Below are 20905 nucleotides of genomic sequence, written 5' to 3'. Positions count from 1 at the left end.
AGTCGGGCTGCCGGCTTGTTTGTTTACTCTCAAGGCTGCATCTTGCCCCCACCCAGCCCGGGGGGCTGCTGGGGGGCGGCCCCGGTCCCGGCGGGGCTCACGCCTTTGTCGATCGGCCGGGCCGGGCCGGGCCAGGACTACATCGCCCATCGTGCCCCGCTGCGCCCTGATCAATGGACCTTATTTGAATAATCTGTGAGCCCTTGGACTCAGGCCAATCAGCTGTCAGGGACCCATGATAAATCGCAATGCATTATTGATAATCATAATTACTCTGACATGCGCATTCCGCCCAATGGGGGTAATTTCCCAACTCTAGGAATTTGTTGTGAAGAGGAAAATAATTGCTACTATTTTGCTCCCGATGCTGGTGCACCATGTCACGACGGAAGCAGGCGAAGCCCCAGCACATCAACTCCGAGGAGCAGCCCCCAGATGCTGCAAGTGGTAAGAGGCGCAGAGGAGGGCGCGGAGCCGCGGCGGGTCCCAACTTTCCTGATGCGCGGAGGAGGCGGTCGGGGCGGCGAGGGGCTCTTGCCGGGGGGCTTCTTCTATCCTCGTGGTTCACCACCCCCCCCACCCCCCCACCCCCCCTTCCCCGGGTCTGCCCGAAGCGGAGCCCTAGTCTCTGAAGGTTTTTTAGGAAAGTTACTTGCCCACGGGGCTCCAGCGCGGTATACCGCGGAGCTGAGCGGAGGCACTGGCCCCTTCTTATTTTTCCTCCAAGAGCAAGGGGGCTCTGCTTTGGGCCGTTCTGAGGCGCAGCCTTTCGCAGAGCGAGCTGCTGCCCGAAGGGTCCCTGACCCTGCCCGGCTACCGGTTCCCCCTGTGCACCCCCCAACCCTCGGTCTCGCGGAGCCTGCGCCGGTTCCCGCGTGCGGTGCGCGGGGCTCCACCGGCCCCGATGCAACTGCGCTGGGGGTGCAGCCTCATGGGAGGTGACCCCCAAAGCCTCCCAAGGCGGAGAGGTCGGGTCGGGGGGGGGGGCGGTGGGGGGGTAACGGAGGGGGTGGAAATTGCAGGCAATCTTCGTAGAGATAGGAAATGGCTCGAGTTTGGTTTCCCCGGACTGTTTAACACTTTCTACGTACTTAGATGAGGATTTTTGTAGAGTTTCAAAAGAAAAATAATCCGCTTGGACTATTTTTGTTGGAGATCACAATCGCCCTGGACCTTTTGTAGCTTGACCTCCAGCCATCTTTGATTTCCGACTTCCTAAAATAACTCCGGTGAGCTAATGTGGGGTGTGCGTGAGCGCTTTGTATTTGGGCGCCGTGGGGGATTTCGCTACCGCAAATCGCTGTCCCTCCTTTTAGGGGAGCTCGCAGCCGTGCGCCTCAGAGAAAAGTACACATTTGGGTTCAAGTGAGCCCTGAGCTGCTGGCGCGGGTGGGCGTGCAGCTGCAGCCTCTTACCAGTGGTTTCTCCCGGGAGCGGGGAAGAGTCGGGGCAGCCAGAGCGTGCCCGGTTTTCCTGGACGGAGCAGCATCTTCCCGCATCCGCGCTGCGCGGGGGTGGCGGCTCCCCGAGCTCCGGTGCGGGCTCTATCCCCGCTATTCCTGCCCTTGGTGCCTCGGAGCTGGGGAAGGTCCCGCGGTGCCCGTCCTGCTCCGGAGCGAGTGGAGCCGGGAGGGAGGGCACGTCCTGGGCGGGTAAGGGGAGACGCGGTGAGCTGACCTGGGCTGCATTTCTTAAAAGAGTTGTGGTTGTTGAACCAAAACACGTATCTATGTCCCCCAAGAACTTTTTTTGGGGTTCTCTTGCCTTCGCAAGGGACTGGTTTTGTGGTTGGTGTTTTTTTTTTGTTTGTTTTTGTTTGGTTTTTTTTTTTTTTTTCCCCCATCCCTAGAACTGATCGATACCAATGCACGTTACAGGAGCTGCTTATTCCCAGCCCCCAGGAGGTTAAGGCTGTTAATTTTTTTTTCCCCTCCTCCCCCTTCTCTTCTTTGAGTCGAAATGTGCAATTGTTGGGTCCGGTTAATGGTGACTTAAGAAACAGCAAGCTGGCCAGAAGGCAATAAATCCCATGTTTAATGCATGACTGTTTTCCTTTGTGCATATGGTTAGGTTGGGGGATGGAGGTGATGTTTCCACATGTAAATCGCTGCCCACTGCTGGAAAGCCACCTCCGGGTCTGCGCTGAAACAAAAGGGTTAATAACTCCTGATGCGGCCCGCTTGGGCGGGGGGAGGTGTGCAGGGGGGGAGGATCGCTACACACCGTGCTCTCCGGGGTAGTGCCCAGCTGCTTGATGCTTCTTGTTGGGGCTTTTTCCCCTTCCCCACCCCACCTCTTTCAACAACAAAACCCTGGATGGAAATTCCTCCGGGAGCTGGGACAGCGAATGCACAGGCCAGGGGGACCTGGAAAAACTCTAGTTCTTCATGGGGCGGGGGGATTCTCCTGCCGTCTCGGATTGGGAGGGTGTCTTTTGTGGGGCTCTGGCGTGGCCGGGGGTGACTGGAGGGGCCCGTGCTGGCGTGCGCCGCCCCGCGGCCGGTCCGCCGGGACCCTCCGCCGTGGCCCTGGGCCAGCGGAGAGGCCGGTCCCTGCACTGAAACTCCGGTACTGCTCTCAGAAATACAAATCGCGGCTGCCGTGGCTCTTACCGGCCGCAAATCGCCAAAAGGGGCTTGATACTCCCCGCTCCAGGTGTGCCCGTAAATGACGAGTGATGAAGGTGCATAGCAAAGTCGAAATACCTCAGGGATTAATAATGCCTGCGGCATTATTACGATTACGTATGTACTCGATAATAAAATTAAGCCCTAATATTTTGTAAGTGTTTTTGTTTTTTCCCCAAAGCAATTTTGGGACCCACTTCCATGAACAATGTAGCGCGGTAAGAAACGGTTCTGCTAACCTGGTGATCAATTAACAGGTCAAAAAATCAGCAGGTGGTCACTGGAGAATAGTAGGACATATTGAAAATTAGCATTTTCACAAAGAGATTGAAAATGCCAATTGTGCTGGATTGCTGCCATTAAAAAAAAACCCCAAATTTTGCGTTAAATACAGTAATAAACGCTTTCTGAGAGTAAAATTGGGAGATGTTCTTAGTTTCAAACTCTAGTTCGTGCTTTGAGCTCTGCGGAAGTGGAGAGGGGTCTGTTTTAACGACGGAAGCAAAGTTTTGTGGTGGTTTTATTTTATATGTATTTCAGGTGGCCCGAAGCTCCCGTGGGTGGGGTAAACCCGGCCTGGAGCAGTTCCCTAGGCTGTGCATTGAGCTGCGATGCTGGAGCGGTGTGAGGGTGCCTAGGAGCCCCCGGGGCGGGGGATTGGGGGGGGGGAGGGGGGCAATGCTGGGCTTGTTTTTCCTTTTACGTAAGTGAAACATTATATTGGTTGCAGTGATGAAGCCCTTTTGCTGGGCTCGGCAGCATGTGACGTTTTGACAGAGCTGCTGCTCTAACCTTTGCCTCCTCCCGCTTGCTGTGGGTGGTAAGTTGATGTCAGGCTTACAATTAGGACTCTCATGCAATTGACCTTGGCAGCGGGGTTTGTGCCGTTTAGCTCGGTCTTAAACACTGTACTAGTGTTAAGTGTGGTCCGGGGCCGCGCCGGCGGGAGGACCGGCGGCCGCCGAGCAGGTAGGGCCGAGGGCGGGTGGCCTCTGCTGCCGCTTTAAAACGCCGCTCTTTTTATTGTCATTGCTTTATCCCGAGGCAGGCTCGGCCACTTTCTGCTTAAAATTAATGGGCAGTGTCTTTGCTGCCGAGCTCAGGTGGATGCTGGTGGGGGATGGCAGCGCCGGGGCTGCCTGGCCGCGCTCCCCGGGGCGGCTCCGCCAGGCAGCACCGCCCGGGGGTCGGGCGGCAGCGCGGGGCGTGAGTGCCCTCCACCGACCGAGCGCCGCCTGGACCGCAGCTGCGGGGCTGCGGCCGCGCCTCTGCAGGTAACGCGCCGACATCTTGGAGAGAGGGGTGGTCAGAAACACTGGGTGGGGGTCGAACCTTTTCAGCTGGCTGCGGGAAGTGGCTGGTGTTGGCGGAGAGCGGGGCTGGCCCTGGCCAGGGCTGCAGGCAGCGCCGTGTCCTCCTTTGGAAGCTTCGCGCTCAGGGCCGGACTTTTCCTGCGTGGTTGGGCACATTTTTGCTCCTCAAAGCCTCTTATTGACAATAGTTTATTTCGGCCTTGGCTGAATATTTCTCTTGGATAGGTGATCAGGCAAAAGGATGAATCAGTAGATAATAAAGCCTGGGAAAGAGCCTGAAAGCACGTGAAGCCCAGGTTGTTGTGTGAAACACGTTTCTGGCCTGTTCTTGGGGCAGAGAAATGCTGCTGATTTAGTTCAGTGTAGAAAACATCAAGGTCTTTGGATATATTTATGTAATCAATGATTTTTGTGTATTGTCCCTAAGCAAGGAGGTGATTTTGTCATAGTCACAGCTAAATAAAAATGCATTAACTGGTGTTTTATAGTTGGAGAAGGCAAGAATTTACATAGTTTACAGTTCTTGGAAGCCCCCGCTTTTTGGCTAGGAAAAGGAAAATAAAACTGAGGAAGCATGATGCCAGAGAGCAACAGGGAGCTGATGGCAGAGGTTTTCACATCTAGGACTGGAATGGATGCTTGCTAATCCTCCATGGGTTAATTTTAACTGGGGAAGTGTGTGGTTGTGTTAGTAACAAGTAAAGTTTAAGTGAAAGTAAAAACAGTTGTTCAAATGTCTGTGGAAGAAGTAAGGTCATCAAAGGCAGCAAACTGGGGGAAGCTTAAGCTTTGACCATTTCCTTCCAATTCAAGTGAAATATAATTTTATCACAACTGGTAAGAGTGGGGGGAAATGTCACTAATAGCTGAGATTAGTGGTAGACCAGCAGCACACTATTTGAAATCACATCAGCCAGATTTATTTCACTTCTTTTTCACTTTTTCCCTTAGGGGAAAAAAAAAATAATTCGAGCTGTTTGGATTTTATCAGCCTTCCTTGTCGATGACCGCCTTGTCCTACACAATAGTGGATTTTTTCCATCCATTTGCCGGTGATTCAATCTAACCCCCCTGCTGGGTTTACTGCATTCTTCTAACTTATTGGATAACTAGATGCTGAGAGATAACATTCCTGAAATTCGGGGGTGGGGAAATGTTTAAAAAAAAAAAAAAAAAAAAGAGGCACCCAGTAGAAGTCGAATCCCTGGGAAGCCTTTGGAGAGGGTTAAGTGAAGCCTGCAAGCAGTTGTTGCTCTGCTCTTCGGTGAATCCTTGTACAGTAGGTGGGCAGAGCTGGCTGCTCGGGGAGATTTCTCTGCAGAGAAGCCCTACCAGTTCAGAGCATTAAGTTCATGTCAGTGATAGCAGGAGAGGGCAGGGTAAATGAGGTGCTGATTGCAGGCGTTTGCTCCTTCCATAGTGGGGAAAGGATGTAGCTGGAAATCAACTTGAAGAGCTTCACCGAAGCTGTTGGGTTTTTTTTAAGAAACAATAAAGTGCTCCTTTGTTATCCCAGCTATTGCACAAGCAAGTGTCATGCTTCTACAGACTGTATATTTCAAAAATAACCCTTTTTGAGGTAGAGGAGGGTATTATATTCCCTTTATCCTGCGGTAGAAAGAAAAATCAGGCGTAACTCTAACCTATTTGTCATGCAGCGAGTAACAACAAGCTTAGGAATGGCATTTATTTGGAATCTGGAGCCTAGTGCCTTACTGTCAGAGGAACTGGAAACAAAAGTGGCAGCAAGAGAGGGCAGGGGCGGGGCTGCTAACCTGCCTGCTGCCCAACACAGGTGCCTTCAGTTTACTGGAGTATGTTTCTCTGGGGCAGCAAGTGGTGCTTAGGATCTGAAAAGTTACACCTGAAGCTTCTCAGAATTATGAAAATTAGGAGTATGGGCTGTGCTGGAGATGGGAAAAGGGAGCTTTGAATTAAGTGTGGTCTTATCAGTTGAAAAGTGGATGAACAAGAAAGTACTATCAAGGAAAGGGAGATAAATGATGAGATGCTTTGAAGCAGTTAAAGTTTGAGGATTTGTCTAGACGTAGTTATCCTGGAATATCTCCTCGGAGGTGGGCAGCAGTCTTTCATGCTGACGTTTCTACTCCACTTGAAACATTTTGTATGGCCTCTGCAGAGGTGTAAACTGCAGTGTAAAATGCATGTGCATGACAAACTGTAGAAGGAAGAGCTTTTGTATTTTCTAAAGTGAAGCCTAAGGTTGTTTTGCAACACAGGAAAACTGTAAAACTAGGTGTGGAAGGTTGGACTGTTAAATCCCTTAATGCTAAAGGATTTGAAAACGAGGTTTTGATGGTTTAGCCTGTTCTGTGAAACACTTGTTGGATGGAAATAGTTAGGAAAATAGTCAAGTAAAGACCTTGAGTCAAAGGACAGAGTAGTCACAGAAGGTTCTTGTAATTTTTCAACACCAGTGCTTGCTTTCCCATTATGTCTGATTAGACTCTTGCTGAGTTTAAAAACACGTATTCTTGACCTTGGTTGACTCTACTTACAATTGACCAAGTTCTGAATCATGTATGACTTGTTCTTGTCTGTCAACTGGATTGCTGTTTTTTCCCCATGGAGTTACTGATTTCAGTGGCATCAATTTAATGATATTTGGGGTAGGAAATGTATGTTAACACATACATAAGCTTCAGCTCTTGTTTGTTTCGCTTGTGGAAGTTTGGGTCGAAGTGGAAAGTATTTAATTCTCTCTTGAGATCTGAAGGATCCTAACAGTTTTGGTCATAGCTGTGCTGAGAGCACCTTTCCTCCCTATTCAAAGACTTACAACCCTGCAGTGTATGTGATTAACATTATTGCAGTCATATAGATTGGGATTTATCACTCTGCAGGCTATAGCACAACAGGCCTTTGGAACTTGGAGGTTTTTAATTGATTGAGTTGTTAGTTTTTAAGAAAAAGCTTTCATGTACACTTTGTTACTCAGTGTTGAAGTTTGATTTGTTGAACGTACATACAATATCCTTGTTAACCTAAAATTGTCCAAGTTTGCAATATCCTCCCTTACAGAGCTTTTACACTACCCCAAAACAGTAAACCAGCATGCTTGAGGTGTTGCTTGGACATGTTTCCCCTCCACCCTGCCATGTACAGGATATACACATGTATCAGATGTGTGGTTCCGCTACACCTTTAAAATGAAAGCCGCAGATAGCTCTGGTGCTTGCAGAGTCTTCAGTTGGGCTAGTAACATGGAACTAGAGCTGAGACCCAAAATTAATTACTGGAGATGTAAGACTTGAACAGAAGAGGTTTCATAATACAAATTCTCAGTTGTGGTTGAGAAACAGTTGTGTCCCACTGAGTGCGGAGGTGAAGTACATGCACTGGTTACTGCACCCTTGGCACCCATCAAAGTTGAGCCAATTAATGTGAGTTGCAGGACATTTGACTTGATGTAATGCATCTGTAGTCCTTTCTGCTTCCCTCAATTTTGCCTCCTGAACCTCCTGCCTCCCGTGCCCTGAGTGCTTGCTTGCCTGGAGCTGGGTGCAAGTTTGTTGTATGAAGGATGGCTACACTGAGCAAAAACATCCTGTTTTGGTGTAGAATTTCTCTACTTCTCTTCCCTTTCTGATATTTCCTTGAATGATACTTAGTTTTGTCTGCGTGCAAATTATGCTGGGTCTGATTTGTGGGGCACTGAAGGAGGAAGGGCAGGAGTGAACTTGCAGACCAGCTTTGCTTTCTCTCCCTCCTTAAAAGCAGGTGAGTGAAAGGTGCAGCTAAACAGGGTGTCCTGAGCAGGTCTGAAACCACTGTGTGTGTTTTACAAGCAGGACTTGTTTACATCCCTCTCTAATCATCATGGGTATCAATGCAGCCTCATACCTACATGTGGGGTTCTGTAAGTTAGTTATCTTTTGTTTTCTGTTGTGGTTTTTTAGAGTTTTTTATGCAAGTACTTTCAAAGTATTTAAAAAGCTAATATTGGACTTTTGCTGTTGTCAGTCCTTTTCAGTGCTAATTACTTCCATAATGACAGAGTTAATGTTATCTAATAGATCAGTGTACAGCCAAGAACTGCTCCAAAGTTCTTAAGTGTTACATGAAGTCTTACAGTCTCAAGCTGCACCAGGGGAAGTTTAGTCTCGATGTGAGGAGAAAGTTCTTCCCAGAGAGAGTTGTTAGCCATTGGAATGGGCTGCCCTGGGAAGTGGTGGAGTCACTATCCCTGGAGGTGTTCAAGAGGGGATTGGACATGGCACTTGGTGCCATGGTTTAGTAGGCATGAGGTCGTGGGTGACAGGTTGGACTGGATAATCCTTGAGGTGTCTTTTAACCTTATTGATTCTATGATTCTGTGAATCTCCATGAAACATCTCACATTTATACTTGAGCTTATAATTCCTGGTTAACCAAGTTTTGTGGAGTTTTGCTCAATGTTATGACACCTTCTCTGTCTTCTTGAGTTGTGTGTCTTTTAAAGCTGTTTTGCAGGTGCTAGCTGCCTTCCTGCACTGTCCCTCTACCTGCATAAAGGGATTTGCAATAAATTCCTTCCCACCAAGTCCTGTGAGATTCCTTTTATATTACTGGTTTTAGTGAAAGCTGAACTAAGGTGCAGATTTCTGTGGCGCTGCAAATGAATTAGCATCAAAACTACGACTTCAGATCGATCTGCAAACTTGTTTCCAGTGTCTTGTATCTTTTAAGCTGCAATTCAGGTGAAGTTGGTGATTTTAAGAGTAAGGAACGCTCAATTTAAATCTAGTTGTTAATAATACGACTTCTTTTTGTTTTTTAAGGGAGTCCACAAGACGTCCCAGGTGACAGAGATGGTGAAATGAGTTCCAAAAGGTGTCGCATGGAGGAAACCAAGATTTGTGAGAAATGCTGTGCAGAATTCTTTGATCTCTCTGAATTCCTTGAGCATAAGAAAAATTGCACTAAAAATCCACCTGTTCTAATCATGAATGACAGTGAGGGAACAGTACCCCCTGAAAGCTTCTCTGAAGCTTCTCTCGGGAGCTTTCCGAGTGATCGAATGGATAGCAGGACACGCAAGGACATTCAGGCAAAGGGCTGCACTGGCTCTATGGAAAAGAGAGAAGGAAAAATGGATGCTGAATCAGTAGGAGGAATGTACCTTAAAATAGAACCTCCCATCACGCCTGTGGCTCCTGGGCTAAGCTATCTACCAAAATCCAAAGTACCAAACACTAATGTGACTTTGCAGACGATACGTGGCACTAAAGTGGCTGTGAACCAGCGGACCTCTGATGCCATCTCTTCTTCAGCAGCCAGTTTTAATGCTATTCCCATGATCCTGGAGCAGCTTGTGTGTTTGCAGCAGCAGCAACTTCAGCAGATTCAGTTGACGGAGCAGATTCGCATTCAGATTGCCATGATGGCTCCCCACGCGCTGCATCCTTCTATAGCAGCTGCTACTGATCCACTCAAAGCTCTGGGTGCTCACATGTCTCAGCAGTTGTCGGCTGCTGTTGCTTTAATTGGACAAAAAGCTGGAAGCCAGAGCCTATCACTGGAATCCTTGAAGCAAGGAAAACTACCTCATTCTAACACTGGCATTGCAGCTGCCAGCTCGCTGGCTGCCGGGCTTTCTTCCTCCTTCCCCTTGAAGCCGGAGGCAAGCAGAGGCCTCCCAGGCTCTATTTCTCGGTTCCCGAATCCTTTGCTACCTCAGTCCTCCAACTCTGTCATCTTCCAAAATCCTCTTACAGCTGTTTCTGCTGTGATAGATTCCTCAAAGAAGGGGAAGGGAAAACCTCCCAACATTAGCGTGTCTGAAAGCAAACCAAACGTAGAGGAGCCCTTCTTCAAACACAAGTGTAAATTCTGTGGCAAGGTCTTCGGCAATGACAGCGCCCTGCAGATTCACCTGCGTTCCCACACTGGTGAGAGACCCTACAAGTGTAACATTTGTGGGAACCGCTTTACGACCAAAGGAAACCTTAAAGTGCATTTTCAGCGTCACAAAGACAAATACCCCCACATAAAGATGAATCCTTGCCCGGTTCCTGAGCACCTGGACAATGTTCCCACTAGCACTGGAATCCCATATGGGATGTCTGTGCCACTGGATGAGTCTAACTTAATTGTGGATAGCAAACCTCTCCTAACAACTCTGCCTACCTCTGCAGTCACCAGTGCACCTCAGAGCATCACCAGTCTAGCAGGCATTAAGGAATCTCTGCCTGGTACGTTCTCAAGTGACCTGCAGTCAAGGCCTTCTCCAGAAAGCGAGGCAGGCTCTTCCTCATCAGGGGCAGTTGGTCATGAATCGGGAACAGAACAGAGCTTAAGTTCACCACAAGCTACCTGCAGCATGAGCATCTTCCATGTAGGTGGCCCAAATGAGCAAGGATCTGAAACATCAAAGCTTCAGCAACTGGTTGAAAACATTGATAAATCCACTGCTGACCCCAACGAGTGCCTGATCTGTCACAGAGTGCTGAGCTGCCAGAGTTCACTCAAAATGCATTATCGTACTCACACTGGAGAGAGGCCGTTCAAGTGTAAAATCTGTGGCCGTGCCTTCTCCACTAAAGGGAATCTTAAAACTCATTACGGTGTCCACCGGGCCAATACTCCTTTAAAGATGCAACATTCGTGTCCTATTTGCCAGAAGAAGTTTACGAATGCAGTTGTGTTGCAGCAGCACATCCGCATGCACATGGGAGGACAAATCCCCAATACACCAATGCCGGAGAACACCTGTGACAATACTGATGGGGACCCTGCTGTGGCTGAGAAGAATGGAGATGTCAGTCGCCCAGATGACACTGTGGAAAGCATAGAGATGGAAGAGGATCTGGACTCTCAGGATGTCCCTAGGAGTTCTTCAAAACCTCCTACTCCCTATGATGCACAATCAGAATTGACAGCCACGGCAGCCACCTTCTCTGGTATTGCAGCACTGGAGAATCAAATGAAGATTGTCAACTCTACTTTAAATTTGCAGCGGCAGAGTAGCTTGAAGTCTAGTGACAATGGCTCAGCAGAAAGTGATGGCATGACAAATGATTCATCTTCCGTGGCAGGAGATCCAGATTACCAGAATGGCAGGAGTCCTGCTGCCTCTGAGTCTGCATCACTCCAGGCTGTATCCCCAGCCAACAGCCAAGCTGAGAGCATAAGGTCAAAGTCACCTAGCGTCAACAATCCAGAAGATACAGGCACGGGGAATAAATCAGAGGGTCCTGAGAATGCTTCTGCAGAAATGGAAGGGGTTGTTGGTGCTTTGGATTTAACTTATGGCAATATTGGTCGAAAGCTCATTAAAGAAGAGCCTGGGTTACAGTTTGCAAATGGAGAATATGGTGAGTAATGTGAAATGCTGCCAGTATTTGGGGTGAGTGGGGTGGTAGCACTGAAGGAAATCCATCTTGAGAAGGTTTTGACCGCTGTTGGTCCTCCTGAGCTTTCCCCTCCTCCCTCTATTACTTTAGAGGCACATGTTCTGTAATGTTCTCCTGACTTTGTCAGACTAAAAATGCAACAAAATTCAAAGACTTACATGCTGTCATCTCCTGCAAGGGGTTGCATGGATGTCCTTAAATGGGTGGTGCACTTGGTATCTTTTGTAGTCTCCCCTAAAGATGAGCTCTCTCTTTGTAACTCTCTAAAGGTACATGCTTGTGTTTTATGGAAAACCATTTAACCTTGTGGGATTTTTTTATTACATTAGTATTGAACCTAATGTTGATATAAATTTGACCTGAAACTGAGACTATCTAACTCCTAAGCTCACCAACAAGAATAGAGGTGAACTGATTTCTTTCAGAGCATTCTAGCAAGTCTAATACCAGCCCTGCCATGTGTCTTTGGAGGGTTTTGCAGGCACTCTTTTCAGGCATTTGTAGTTCCAAAAGTGAGGCAAGACTTGGAAGCAGGAGGAGATCAGGGTGCATATTATCTTTGCTTTCTTTTCAGGTCGAAGTAGCATTCCAGCTGCTTTTGTTAGAGCCCCACCAGCCCTCATAAAAATGGAGATGCATGGTGAGCGTCCCATTAGCACTAGCCATTTCATTGGCCCACCAGCTCTCTCCCCTGGTGTTGCCCCTCTCCTCGTGCCACGGCCAAAATTCTGCCGTCCTGCCAAACAGCACATCTGCACTACGTGTGGGAAAAACTTCTCCTCTGCCAGTGCCCTTCAGATCCATGAACGGACCCATACTGGTGAAAAGCCATTTGCCTGCACCATCTGTGGGAGAGCCTTTACAACAAAAGGAAACCTGAAGGTAAGCCATCTCATATGTGACCCATTTTGTAGGGGAAAGTTGTACCAGAGAGGGAAAGATTATTGCTAATATTTGTCCTGCCTTTGGAGACAACTTGGATTCCCTTGCAGTTCCTCAAGTGGTTGTCTGACTTGTCACTTTCCCAGGTTTCTTCACACAACTTGCTAAACAGTGTGTTGAGACCACCTGCAGTAGTCTTTGGCACTGTCCTTGATCTTCATTTTAGGATGGAAGACTTAGTTCTTGCTAAGCAGATTGCTTTATTTTCATTTGGATTTGAGTGTCAGGACAGGCATTTCATGGACTTGAATGCTACAAAATTATGCCTACAGAATACTTGCATTACACTGTAGTGCTTGAAGCATCATGCAGTATGAGGAGGGATAAAACAGAGAGGATAATCCTGAGATGGGACAAAACACTCGGGGATTGTGTCTAAGCGCTTGCTGAAGAATTGCTGCAAGTCTATCCTTACTGTCAGATTAATCCAATTGCCTTGTAAGGGACTCACAGCTTCCTCACTTGCACAGGAGCTTCTCACTTTCTATGGGAAGCTCTTCAGTCCTCTTGCATAAATGCTAATGGGGAGGGCAAATACTCCGCAGTTTGAACAGTCACTGGAAATACGAGCAGTGTACGTTGGTGATGTTGAAGATTTTGGCTTAGGTGTAATACATCTTTTTTTCTAAGTTCCTTGGTGAGGTTTTTTTTGCATATAGTGGTGTTATTTGATGTAGTCTGTTCACAGCAAATCTTTGCTGTGTTGGCATCTTTGCCAACACCACTTAAGAAGTGTAAAAATGCAGTCTAAGCACTTCAGCTGTAGACTCTAGAAAGCCATGGTGGTGTCAGGCAGTAGAATGAATGTATCTTACACATACCAGGAAGAGAACAAAGATAAGAACTAGCCAGCTTAAATGCTTATGTGGTTTCTTTCAAGCAGCTTGGCTGTTGGTAAAGTAGAACTTGGGTATGTCACAAAAAAGCTGCAGTATTAATGATACTCTTTACTTTTTTTCCTTTCTGAAGGTTCATGTAGGAACTCACATGTGGAATAACTCTGCCAGGCGGGGAAGAAGGCTTTCTATTGACAACCCCATGGCTCTGCTGGGGAATGATCCCAAGAAGGTATCTGAAATGTTTCCAAAGGATATAATGCCTTCTTCAGTGAGCATTGACCCCACGGTATGGAATCAGTATGCAGCAGTACTCAGCAATGGCATAGCAATGAAGACTAACGAGATCTCGGTGATCCAGAGCGGTGGCTTACCTACCCTGCCAGTCACCATTGGGGGTGGTTCAGCAATAAATACTGCTACAGTCTCCAAAATTGACGGGACCCAGTCTGGGACTGGTTCTGATACGGAGAAGGCCAGTGGTGCTGCTGCAGACAATGTGCCAAAACACCAGTTCCCTCACTTCATCGAGGAGAACAAAATTGCTGTTAGTTAAAAACTCGAGTGAAATTGACACACAGAAAGAACAAATATATATATACACAAACATATATTTTTAAGAGATTCCACTTCAGCCTCCTATTTTCCTATTGACGTGCAAATGATTTTATGGTTGTCTTTGTAAGAGTTGCCCAGAGTACAATCATGATATTGCTTTGCAAATAGTGAATAATAAAGAATAGGATTTCCTTCTATTTGGAAAGATGCGGGTCTTGCAAAGTAGTTCTTAAGTGTGACTTTAATGTGTACAGCCTTACAGAAGTTTCTGCAACTTGAAATTCCAAAGGTTAGAATATTTACCTCTTTGTTTAGAGTGAAATACTTGGAGGTTTTGAATAGAGTGGAAACAACCTACTGTTGATGGAAAAGCTTCTATTTACTGTTGAGAAATTAAAACTATTAATGCGGGTAAATATCCTAGAATGTCTGCCACCCTCTTAGGCATAGTTTTTCTGTTTGGATTTTTGGCTCTGTGTGGTTTCTGAATGTACTTTTTACTATAATGGGTATAAAAACTACAATTTTTTTAAATTCCTTTTTTTTTTTTTTTGCCTTGGAAGTTCTGTGAAAAGAACATTGCTGTTTTTTTTTTTCTTTTAATTACTGCTCCTAAGGAATTAATTCTCTGTGTTGTTGACTGCTGCTTATTTAATACTACTATTAGGACAGTCCTTCAAGTATAGTGCCAAAACTCCTACTTCCAAAGATGTGCAGTTTTTCCTAGCTGTTTTATTTCAATACCAAGAGCCCCAAAAGAGCATGGGTGGGTATGTATATACTTTTTTTTTTTTCCTTCTCTCTTGAAAGGGAAGACTTGCCTTGGGAAGTCAGGTCTAAAAGCTCTGCAAGGAATCTCGGGTGACTGTTGCAATTAGGCATAGGAACTGGTTTCCTTAGCAAGAGAGAGACCTTTGGTTTTGGTTGGGTTGTTTTGTTGGGTTTTTTTCCCCCATTTGGGTAATTTAGAAGATCAGCCTGTGTAAGCCTGTATTTAAATATGAAGTATTCATGCTTAGGTTAAATGTTTTGTGGGGTTTTGGATGGCATTCCTACTCTGGTCATTAAGTTTCTTGGTGGTCTGTGACGTTGCATTCTACCAAAATGGTTATTAATGATCCATGCGTATTGTATGAAGGTTGCTGGGATAGTCATCTGGATTCTAAGTTATCTACCTCATTTTTCCTTTTGTAGTTGTAGTGTCTATTTTTCTATTAATGACCACTGTAATGAACTGAGATTCAAGCAGATGCTTCCATGCACTATCTGAAACCAAAACCTGATGTATTAGTGGAAGCACCTGAAGACTTACTGGACTGACCTTTCACTATTCCTTTAATGTCTGCTGGAACTGTATGTGTAATGGGATCTAAACCAGACTGGAAAGTGAGCATTTGGTATGGAAGGACTGAACCATGGAAAGAAGTCTAGTGGTGGTTGACTGCAGGAAATCTTCAAGTCCAGTCTCCCTTGTGGAAGGCCTGAAAAATGCAGATTACCAAAAGTTTGTGTAATGTTGTTGCACCTGATTTTTGCTTATGATCTCTGTATGCCGAGTTGTGCCTTTCCTGCTGGACTTGTAAGTAAGAACATACCAGTACCTGTTTACACTGTAAGATGGATATTGTTACATAGACCATGCAAAAGGCATCCCAGTTGTCAAGTTTCTGCATTGTGAATGTATGATTTTTAAGAACTCTGTAGTTTTGAATATCTACTGATGCATTTCTGTTGACATTTTGAGAATAAATTTTGGGATGGCTTTTTCACACTTGGTGCTTAAATTTTTGTGGCAAAGTATTTGTCTCTTGAAGAGCAGGTTGAACAGGCAGCATGCTGCCTCACACCAGTGACTTTTTAAATCGATGGTCCAGGCCTTTAGTTTGCTACTTAAAATGAAGTAAGTAGGTGGCAGTGGAGGAGTCTCTAGATCAATTTCTTGAGCAGTTGGAGTTTGATACAGGGGTTGGGACTTGCCAGGGATGTTGATTCACATACTAAAATAGAATGAAGATGAGATGTGCAGCAATTCTGGTACTGTAATCACCCTAGGAAGCAAAATGCTATGTTGTCAGATTGCCAGTGCCTGAAGATGTCGCATAGAAAAATGACACAACCTCTCCTAAAGAGCAAAGGAAAACAATGTTCTGGGAACAGCCCTGATGTGATGGAAAATGGTTGAGACTTTGATAGTTGCGACCTAAACTAGCAAATGTAGAGTAAAATTGTGTAGAATCAGTGTGTCCTTAAGGTATGTGACCTTTGCTGCCCAATCTTGGTGCCCCTTGCACACAAGGCTCATACTTGGGTTGAGAAAAAGGCAGACAGGAAACACTTGCTCTCTAGGTTCTACCACAAGCTCTGGAGGAATGAACAAAAAAAAAGGGGTGGGGAGGGCAGGATCCAGATAAAAGATGGTCCAGGAAAGTGGGCAGAGCAAAGAGGAGCAAAAGGAAAGGTGACAAGTGGTGGATGTGCAGGAAGGTAGGAAGCATACAGCACTTAACTAGTTTACACAGAGCTTGTCAGTCTTCAAAAGCAGCAGCATAGTTCCAGAAGGCAAAATATTTGGTGCAAGAGAAGTCATGGGCCTTCTCTGCTTAGGGAAACCAAGGGTTTATAATCAGACCCACAGTGGCTGAGGAGTGTAACAAGATGTCTCTCAGTGGTGATCAGTAAGAATAAAAACTATGCTCATGTTAGCATGGGTACCGTGGGTACTGTTCTCAGCCAGTGAGTTTATATCCTGCTTTGAGAGTAGTGCTTGACTGGGCTTGCTGTTGCTTTGTCCATTCCAGTTCTGGGCTGGATTTCTGGCAGGTTTGGTGCTGGTGGTGGATATGTTGCCTGTGCAGGACTAGCTGCAGCAGCATTACAAGCAATGAATTAGGAGTTGTTTGGTTTACTTCTGCTCTGACTGGGAAATCTGCTCTCCAGCATGGGCCAAATGTGAGTATTGTGAAGAAGTGGCCAGACTTGACAAGAACCCATGGTAACCAGCCTGCTCTCCACTGATGGCTTGATAGCGAGTAGTATCATGAAAACATGTCAGCAGCAGGAGGAAATTAACAGTTTTATTAGCAGGAAGCCAACAAAACCTGCTTTCCTGGGGCATCTGTTGGTGTCTCCTCCTTCAAATACCTAAGGTTTGGAGCATCTTTCTCTCTTAAATATTGACTCTAAACCTGTCCCATGAGCTGAGCTCACATTTACAGCTTTATCTCAGAAGATGCTAAGCTGTGGGGCTGTGAATGCCTTTTCATGACCATCTCTAAGAGTTCAGAACTTCCCTGTTAAACTTCTGTTTTGTCTTGTGTTGGCCACCAGGTTGGAGATGAAGAGGAGATGAGGAGGAGTTTATGTAAGTATGAGCTCTGGCCTTGGCCAGGTGAATAGTGGTGAAAATGAAACCGTGACTTTCCAGCAAGTCACTGCAAGGCTTTACTCTCCAGGCCTTGGTGTCAAGCACTCTCTGTGCCCAAAGCCGTTTCTTGCAGCTTGCTGTGATAAGGCAGCTCCAGGCTGGAGTGTAGTAGGATCCCTTGGTAACTTGCTGTGGGCAAGTTGTGGATCTTGAATTGGATGAATCAGTGGGACCTATCTGGCCACTGTCTCCACAGCAGAAAGCAGGCTGTGGCACGAGGAAATTTCTGTTGGAGGTATCTGAGGGAGAGGCTGTATCTGAAGTAAGCAGGATAAGCTGCTGTCCTGTGCACAGGAGCTGAACCAACACCTTCTGAAGGTCAGCACAGCATGTGCAGTTTACAGTAACGTTGCATTTTAACAATTAAAACAGGTAGTTGATTCTCTTTTTTCCTGTGCTGATGTAAGTCAGGAACAAGTTTACCAAAGCTAATACAGCACCGTTGGTGTGAGAGCAGAAGTGAGCACGGTATGTGTGCTGTCACTGCTCATTAGCCTCTCTCCTTGCCTAAAGGACTCTCCTGTTCATACTTGTTATTGCTTACTTGGTTTATTGCATAGAGGATTTGCCCAGGCCATTGCTTTTGTGTAAAGCAGCATATTTACTTGCATGAACTAAAGTAAAGGCTGGGTTCTTTTAAGTGTTACATTTGAACTTAAAACTTGCATTCTTTTTTTTTAATTTAAAAAAATGCATTAAGTTTATTAGCTTTATTCCTCTAAAGAAACATTTCTCTTGATGTACCTTTTCTGTTCAAAACTTTGGAAAAAAAGTCAATGGGAACTTGGAGGAGTGAGTTTGTCTGAAAAGCAGGTAGATAATCAGCTCTCTAGGTTGAGCTCAATGGGACTGATTGTGTTTCCCACAGCTGGCAGAGAGGGGGTGGGAGCTTTCCTGGGGCTGCTGATAAATACAACATGAAACAAAGTGTAAATGAACATTGAGTTTGGAGCTGCTGAGGGAAAAGGACCTGGATGAGGTGCTTGAGGAGATTGCATGGCACAGAGAAGCTAAACCAAAGGAAAATGGATGAGTATTGCATTTAAAAAAAAAAAAATAATTCTGTTTGAAAGTCATTGTGCTTACTGCAGGGTTGGCAGTGTGTTTGGAATCAGGAAAAATGATGGCTTCTGTTTGCAGAGAAAACAGCTGAGGCAGAAAGCCTTCTTAGTCTGTGTGACCCATGAAGGTACTACTACAGTGCTGAGGCTCTGGGTCTCTGTGTTGTATGCTTAGATGAGAATGCTCTGCATGCAGGTCCTGCAGGCTCCCTGCTCACCTTCGCAGGTGAATGCTGCACATTAGAGTTGTGAGGGCAAGCACTGGACCTGTGTGTGTTTGACTTGAGCTCACGTTCATCACTGACCTAGAAAAGCATCTGTCATTGCACAGCCACAGCAGGACAGGAAACAACTCAAAAGCAGAGAAACCTGGCAGTTAGCCACTCCTGCTACTGCCATATTATCTATTTCATTGTATCTTCCCCTTTCTGCACTTCAAGTTAATTACTTAGAAAGCGCAGTGGTTTTTGCAACATTTTGATTGCTGTTTATACCACTGATATGTGAAGCTGTCTGGCTTACTGGAAAACATGCTTTTTAATGCTTTTTATAGATGACTCATGTGCTGGACATTCCAGCCACTACAAAGCGGCATCCCTCTCCTTCCAACCTTCTTTATTAGCCTCTGGTTGTCACTTCTTGCAGTCCAAAGATTAACTTCTCTGATTCAGTTGCTTCAAACAAATTACTTGATTCAGAATGGCTCTTGATTCAGGTGGATCTCATCATGTGCCTTATTTTTCCATGCTTAGTTTAGGCAAAATCCAGGAATTATTGAAGCTATGTGTAAAAGTGTCTCTGTAAAGAAAACAAAACAAAATTCACAGTACCTAGCACTGTTTTCTATGTGTGTGTGTGTGTATATATATATCTATTTAGTTAACTATGAAATCTACATATATGAAGGAAAAAGTCCGTATTATCAACACAATACCTATAGAGCAAAAGGAAAAACCACAACCCCAAGCAGCTGTGGGCATCAGTGCAAGGTCAGGAGTACAAATCCACTCCTGAAATGTTGGAGGCTTTTCAGCAGTGGAGTGCAGTCACAGCTTCTGTAGGCTTGGAAGCATGAAAGCCATCTCTGTTGAAAACATGCTGTCAGTGATGGTCGCTAAGGGACTGCTGAAGCAAGAGGGAAAGCTGGAGAAGCTGAAGCCTGACTGCTTCTGGGTAGGTGTTCCCTGGCTCCTCTCTAATGCCAGAGGCTGGCTTTGGTTGGCAGACAACACACCTGAGCACTCGTGGTAGGCCAGGATACCTCTGTATCTTTCTCAGCCTAGTTAAACAGGACAGATTGAACAGAACAAAGCAAGCTTGAGAATTGTTGTGCAGATACGTTGCTATGCTTTTGCTTACTTAGGTTTAGGGGCAAATGTGATTCAGAGCATATTTAGATCAAACAATCAATTTTTCATTATTTTACGTTCAGGCAATTGTTACTAATGATCTTGGCCAAATTTCATTCAGCTCATTCAAGTATAAAAAAGCAAAACCCAGCAAAACAACACACACACACACAAAACAAACCTCACACAAAACAAACCTCAAACAAAAAGACACAAGAAAACAAACTCACCACCACACCCCACAAAAAACAAACAACCCCAAACCAAAACATGAGCTGGCTAAATGTCAAAGCACCCACTATATGAAACCATGAGAATGTGAAGGCCAGATGCACAAAACTTGGTGTATTATGAACAGAAGGGGGTTGTAGGAGGAATGTATGGAGCAAATAACTTGACAAATACTTGACCATATTCTTAGTGTAGTAACGCAGAATCTGTCCTGAAACCTTTGACATATATTAACTTCCTAGATCCTCAATTGCTTTGCGGTACCTGATGACAGAGGATGCTTTTGAGTCAGGTTAACTGCATTGGCTTAACTGCTCCATGCAGTCATCTACGATACGCTTTGCAAAGCTTGTTACAGAAAATTTGCCTCCACGCTGCCTAGATGTTCAAAATACCAAGCATAGAGGGTTTTTGGTGGTTTTTTGGTTGCTTTCCCCCCCCCCCCCCCCCCCAGCCAGTTTGGTTGCTTAGGTCCAGCACACATTCAGGTGATTTGCTGCTTTGGGCTACCTAAGTCTCTGTATGTATTGAAAATACTTCATCCCTCCCAATTCATGGTGTCCAGATTTGGGGGGGGGGGAATATTTCCTCATTACTTATGCCTCTGTTCCTCCAGCTATTCTTGCAGTCTTAACTGACAAAATAACCATTTTATGTAAAGGGGAGGGGTGATCAAATTTGCAGGTATGTGTAGCAAATCAAATTTATTCTCAGTTTATAGCTTTACATTTGTTATCCCACCCACAGGATGCATACCACAGAAATCAGTATGGGGAGGATTCACAAAACAGCTACAGCTAATAGCAAAATAATTTCAAGATCTAACAAATGTGAGTTTATGTCTTGAAAGCTGCACCCTTTTCTTTCTTAATTTCTTATGTCTTGACAGCTATCCTAGATAAATGACAGTTTGACTGTTATTGTTTTGAAAATTAGCCACTGAAAGGTCATCTTCTTGGCCTACAATGTGTAATTGTCAGGGGAAGAAAAAGTTCTCATACAAATGCTACACTTCCTCAAATCAGCATGAGAAGTATCTGCTTGGAAACTTCATTATAAGAGTGGCAAACATTCTCTTGATAACAGAGCCTATGGCAGTATGAGCTTTATTGTATTTTCCCTTAGCAAGTGTTGATGGATTTATGGAGGGCTTCATTAAATATAGGCTTAAAGGATATCCGCTATTGCCCACTTGTCAAAAGGAAAAAT

The 20905-nt window shown here is 45.6% G+C and overlaps 1 protein-coding gene across 1 annotated transcript; it reads left to right on the top strand.

Annotated features, from left to right (window-relative positions):
• The first annotated feature begins 305 nt into the window (after positions 1–305).
• SALL4 (spalt like transcription factor 4) lies at positions 306–14142 on the top strand. The gene is made up of 4 exons (XM_009903195.2): positions 306–447; positions 8722–11256; positions 11870–12177; positions 13207–14142. Exons 1-4 carry the CDS (start codon positions 378–380, stop codon positions 13627–13629), a joined length of 3336 nt encoding a protein of 1111 aa, XP_009901497.1. The 5' UTR covers positions 306–377; the 3' UTR covers positions 13630–14142.
• Positions 14143–20905: the final 6763 nt, after the last annotated feature.

The sequence above is a fragment of the Dryobates pubescens genome, chromosome 26 (assembly GCF_014839835.1).
Source record: "Dryobates pubescens isolate bDryPub1 chromosome 26, bDryPub1.pri, whole genome shotgun sequence".
Lineage (NCBI taxonomy): Eukaryota > Metazoa > Chordata > Aves > Piciformes > Picidae > Dryobates > Dryobates pubescens.
This window is presented reverse-complemented; position numbering and strand designations above follow the sequence as displayed.

Excerpts from the sequence above, each read along its gene's own strand:
- SALL4 (XM_009903195.2), top strand. The coding sequence starts at position 378 with ATGTCACGACGGAAGCAGGCGAAGCCCCAGCACATCAACTCCGAGGAG. Across the intron at positions 11,257-11,869 it reads GTTTGCAAATGGAGAATATG|GTCGAAGTAGCATTCCAGCT; the intron begins GTGAGTAATGTG and ends CTTTCTTTTCAG. Across the intron at positions 12,178-13,206 it reads CAACAAAAGGAAACCTGAAG|GTTCATGTAGGAACTCACAT; the intron begins GTAAGCCATCTC and ends TCCTTTCTGAAG.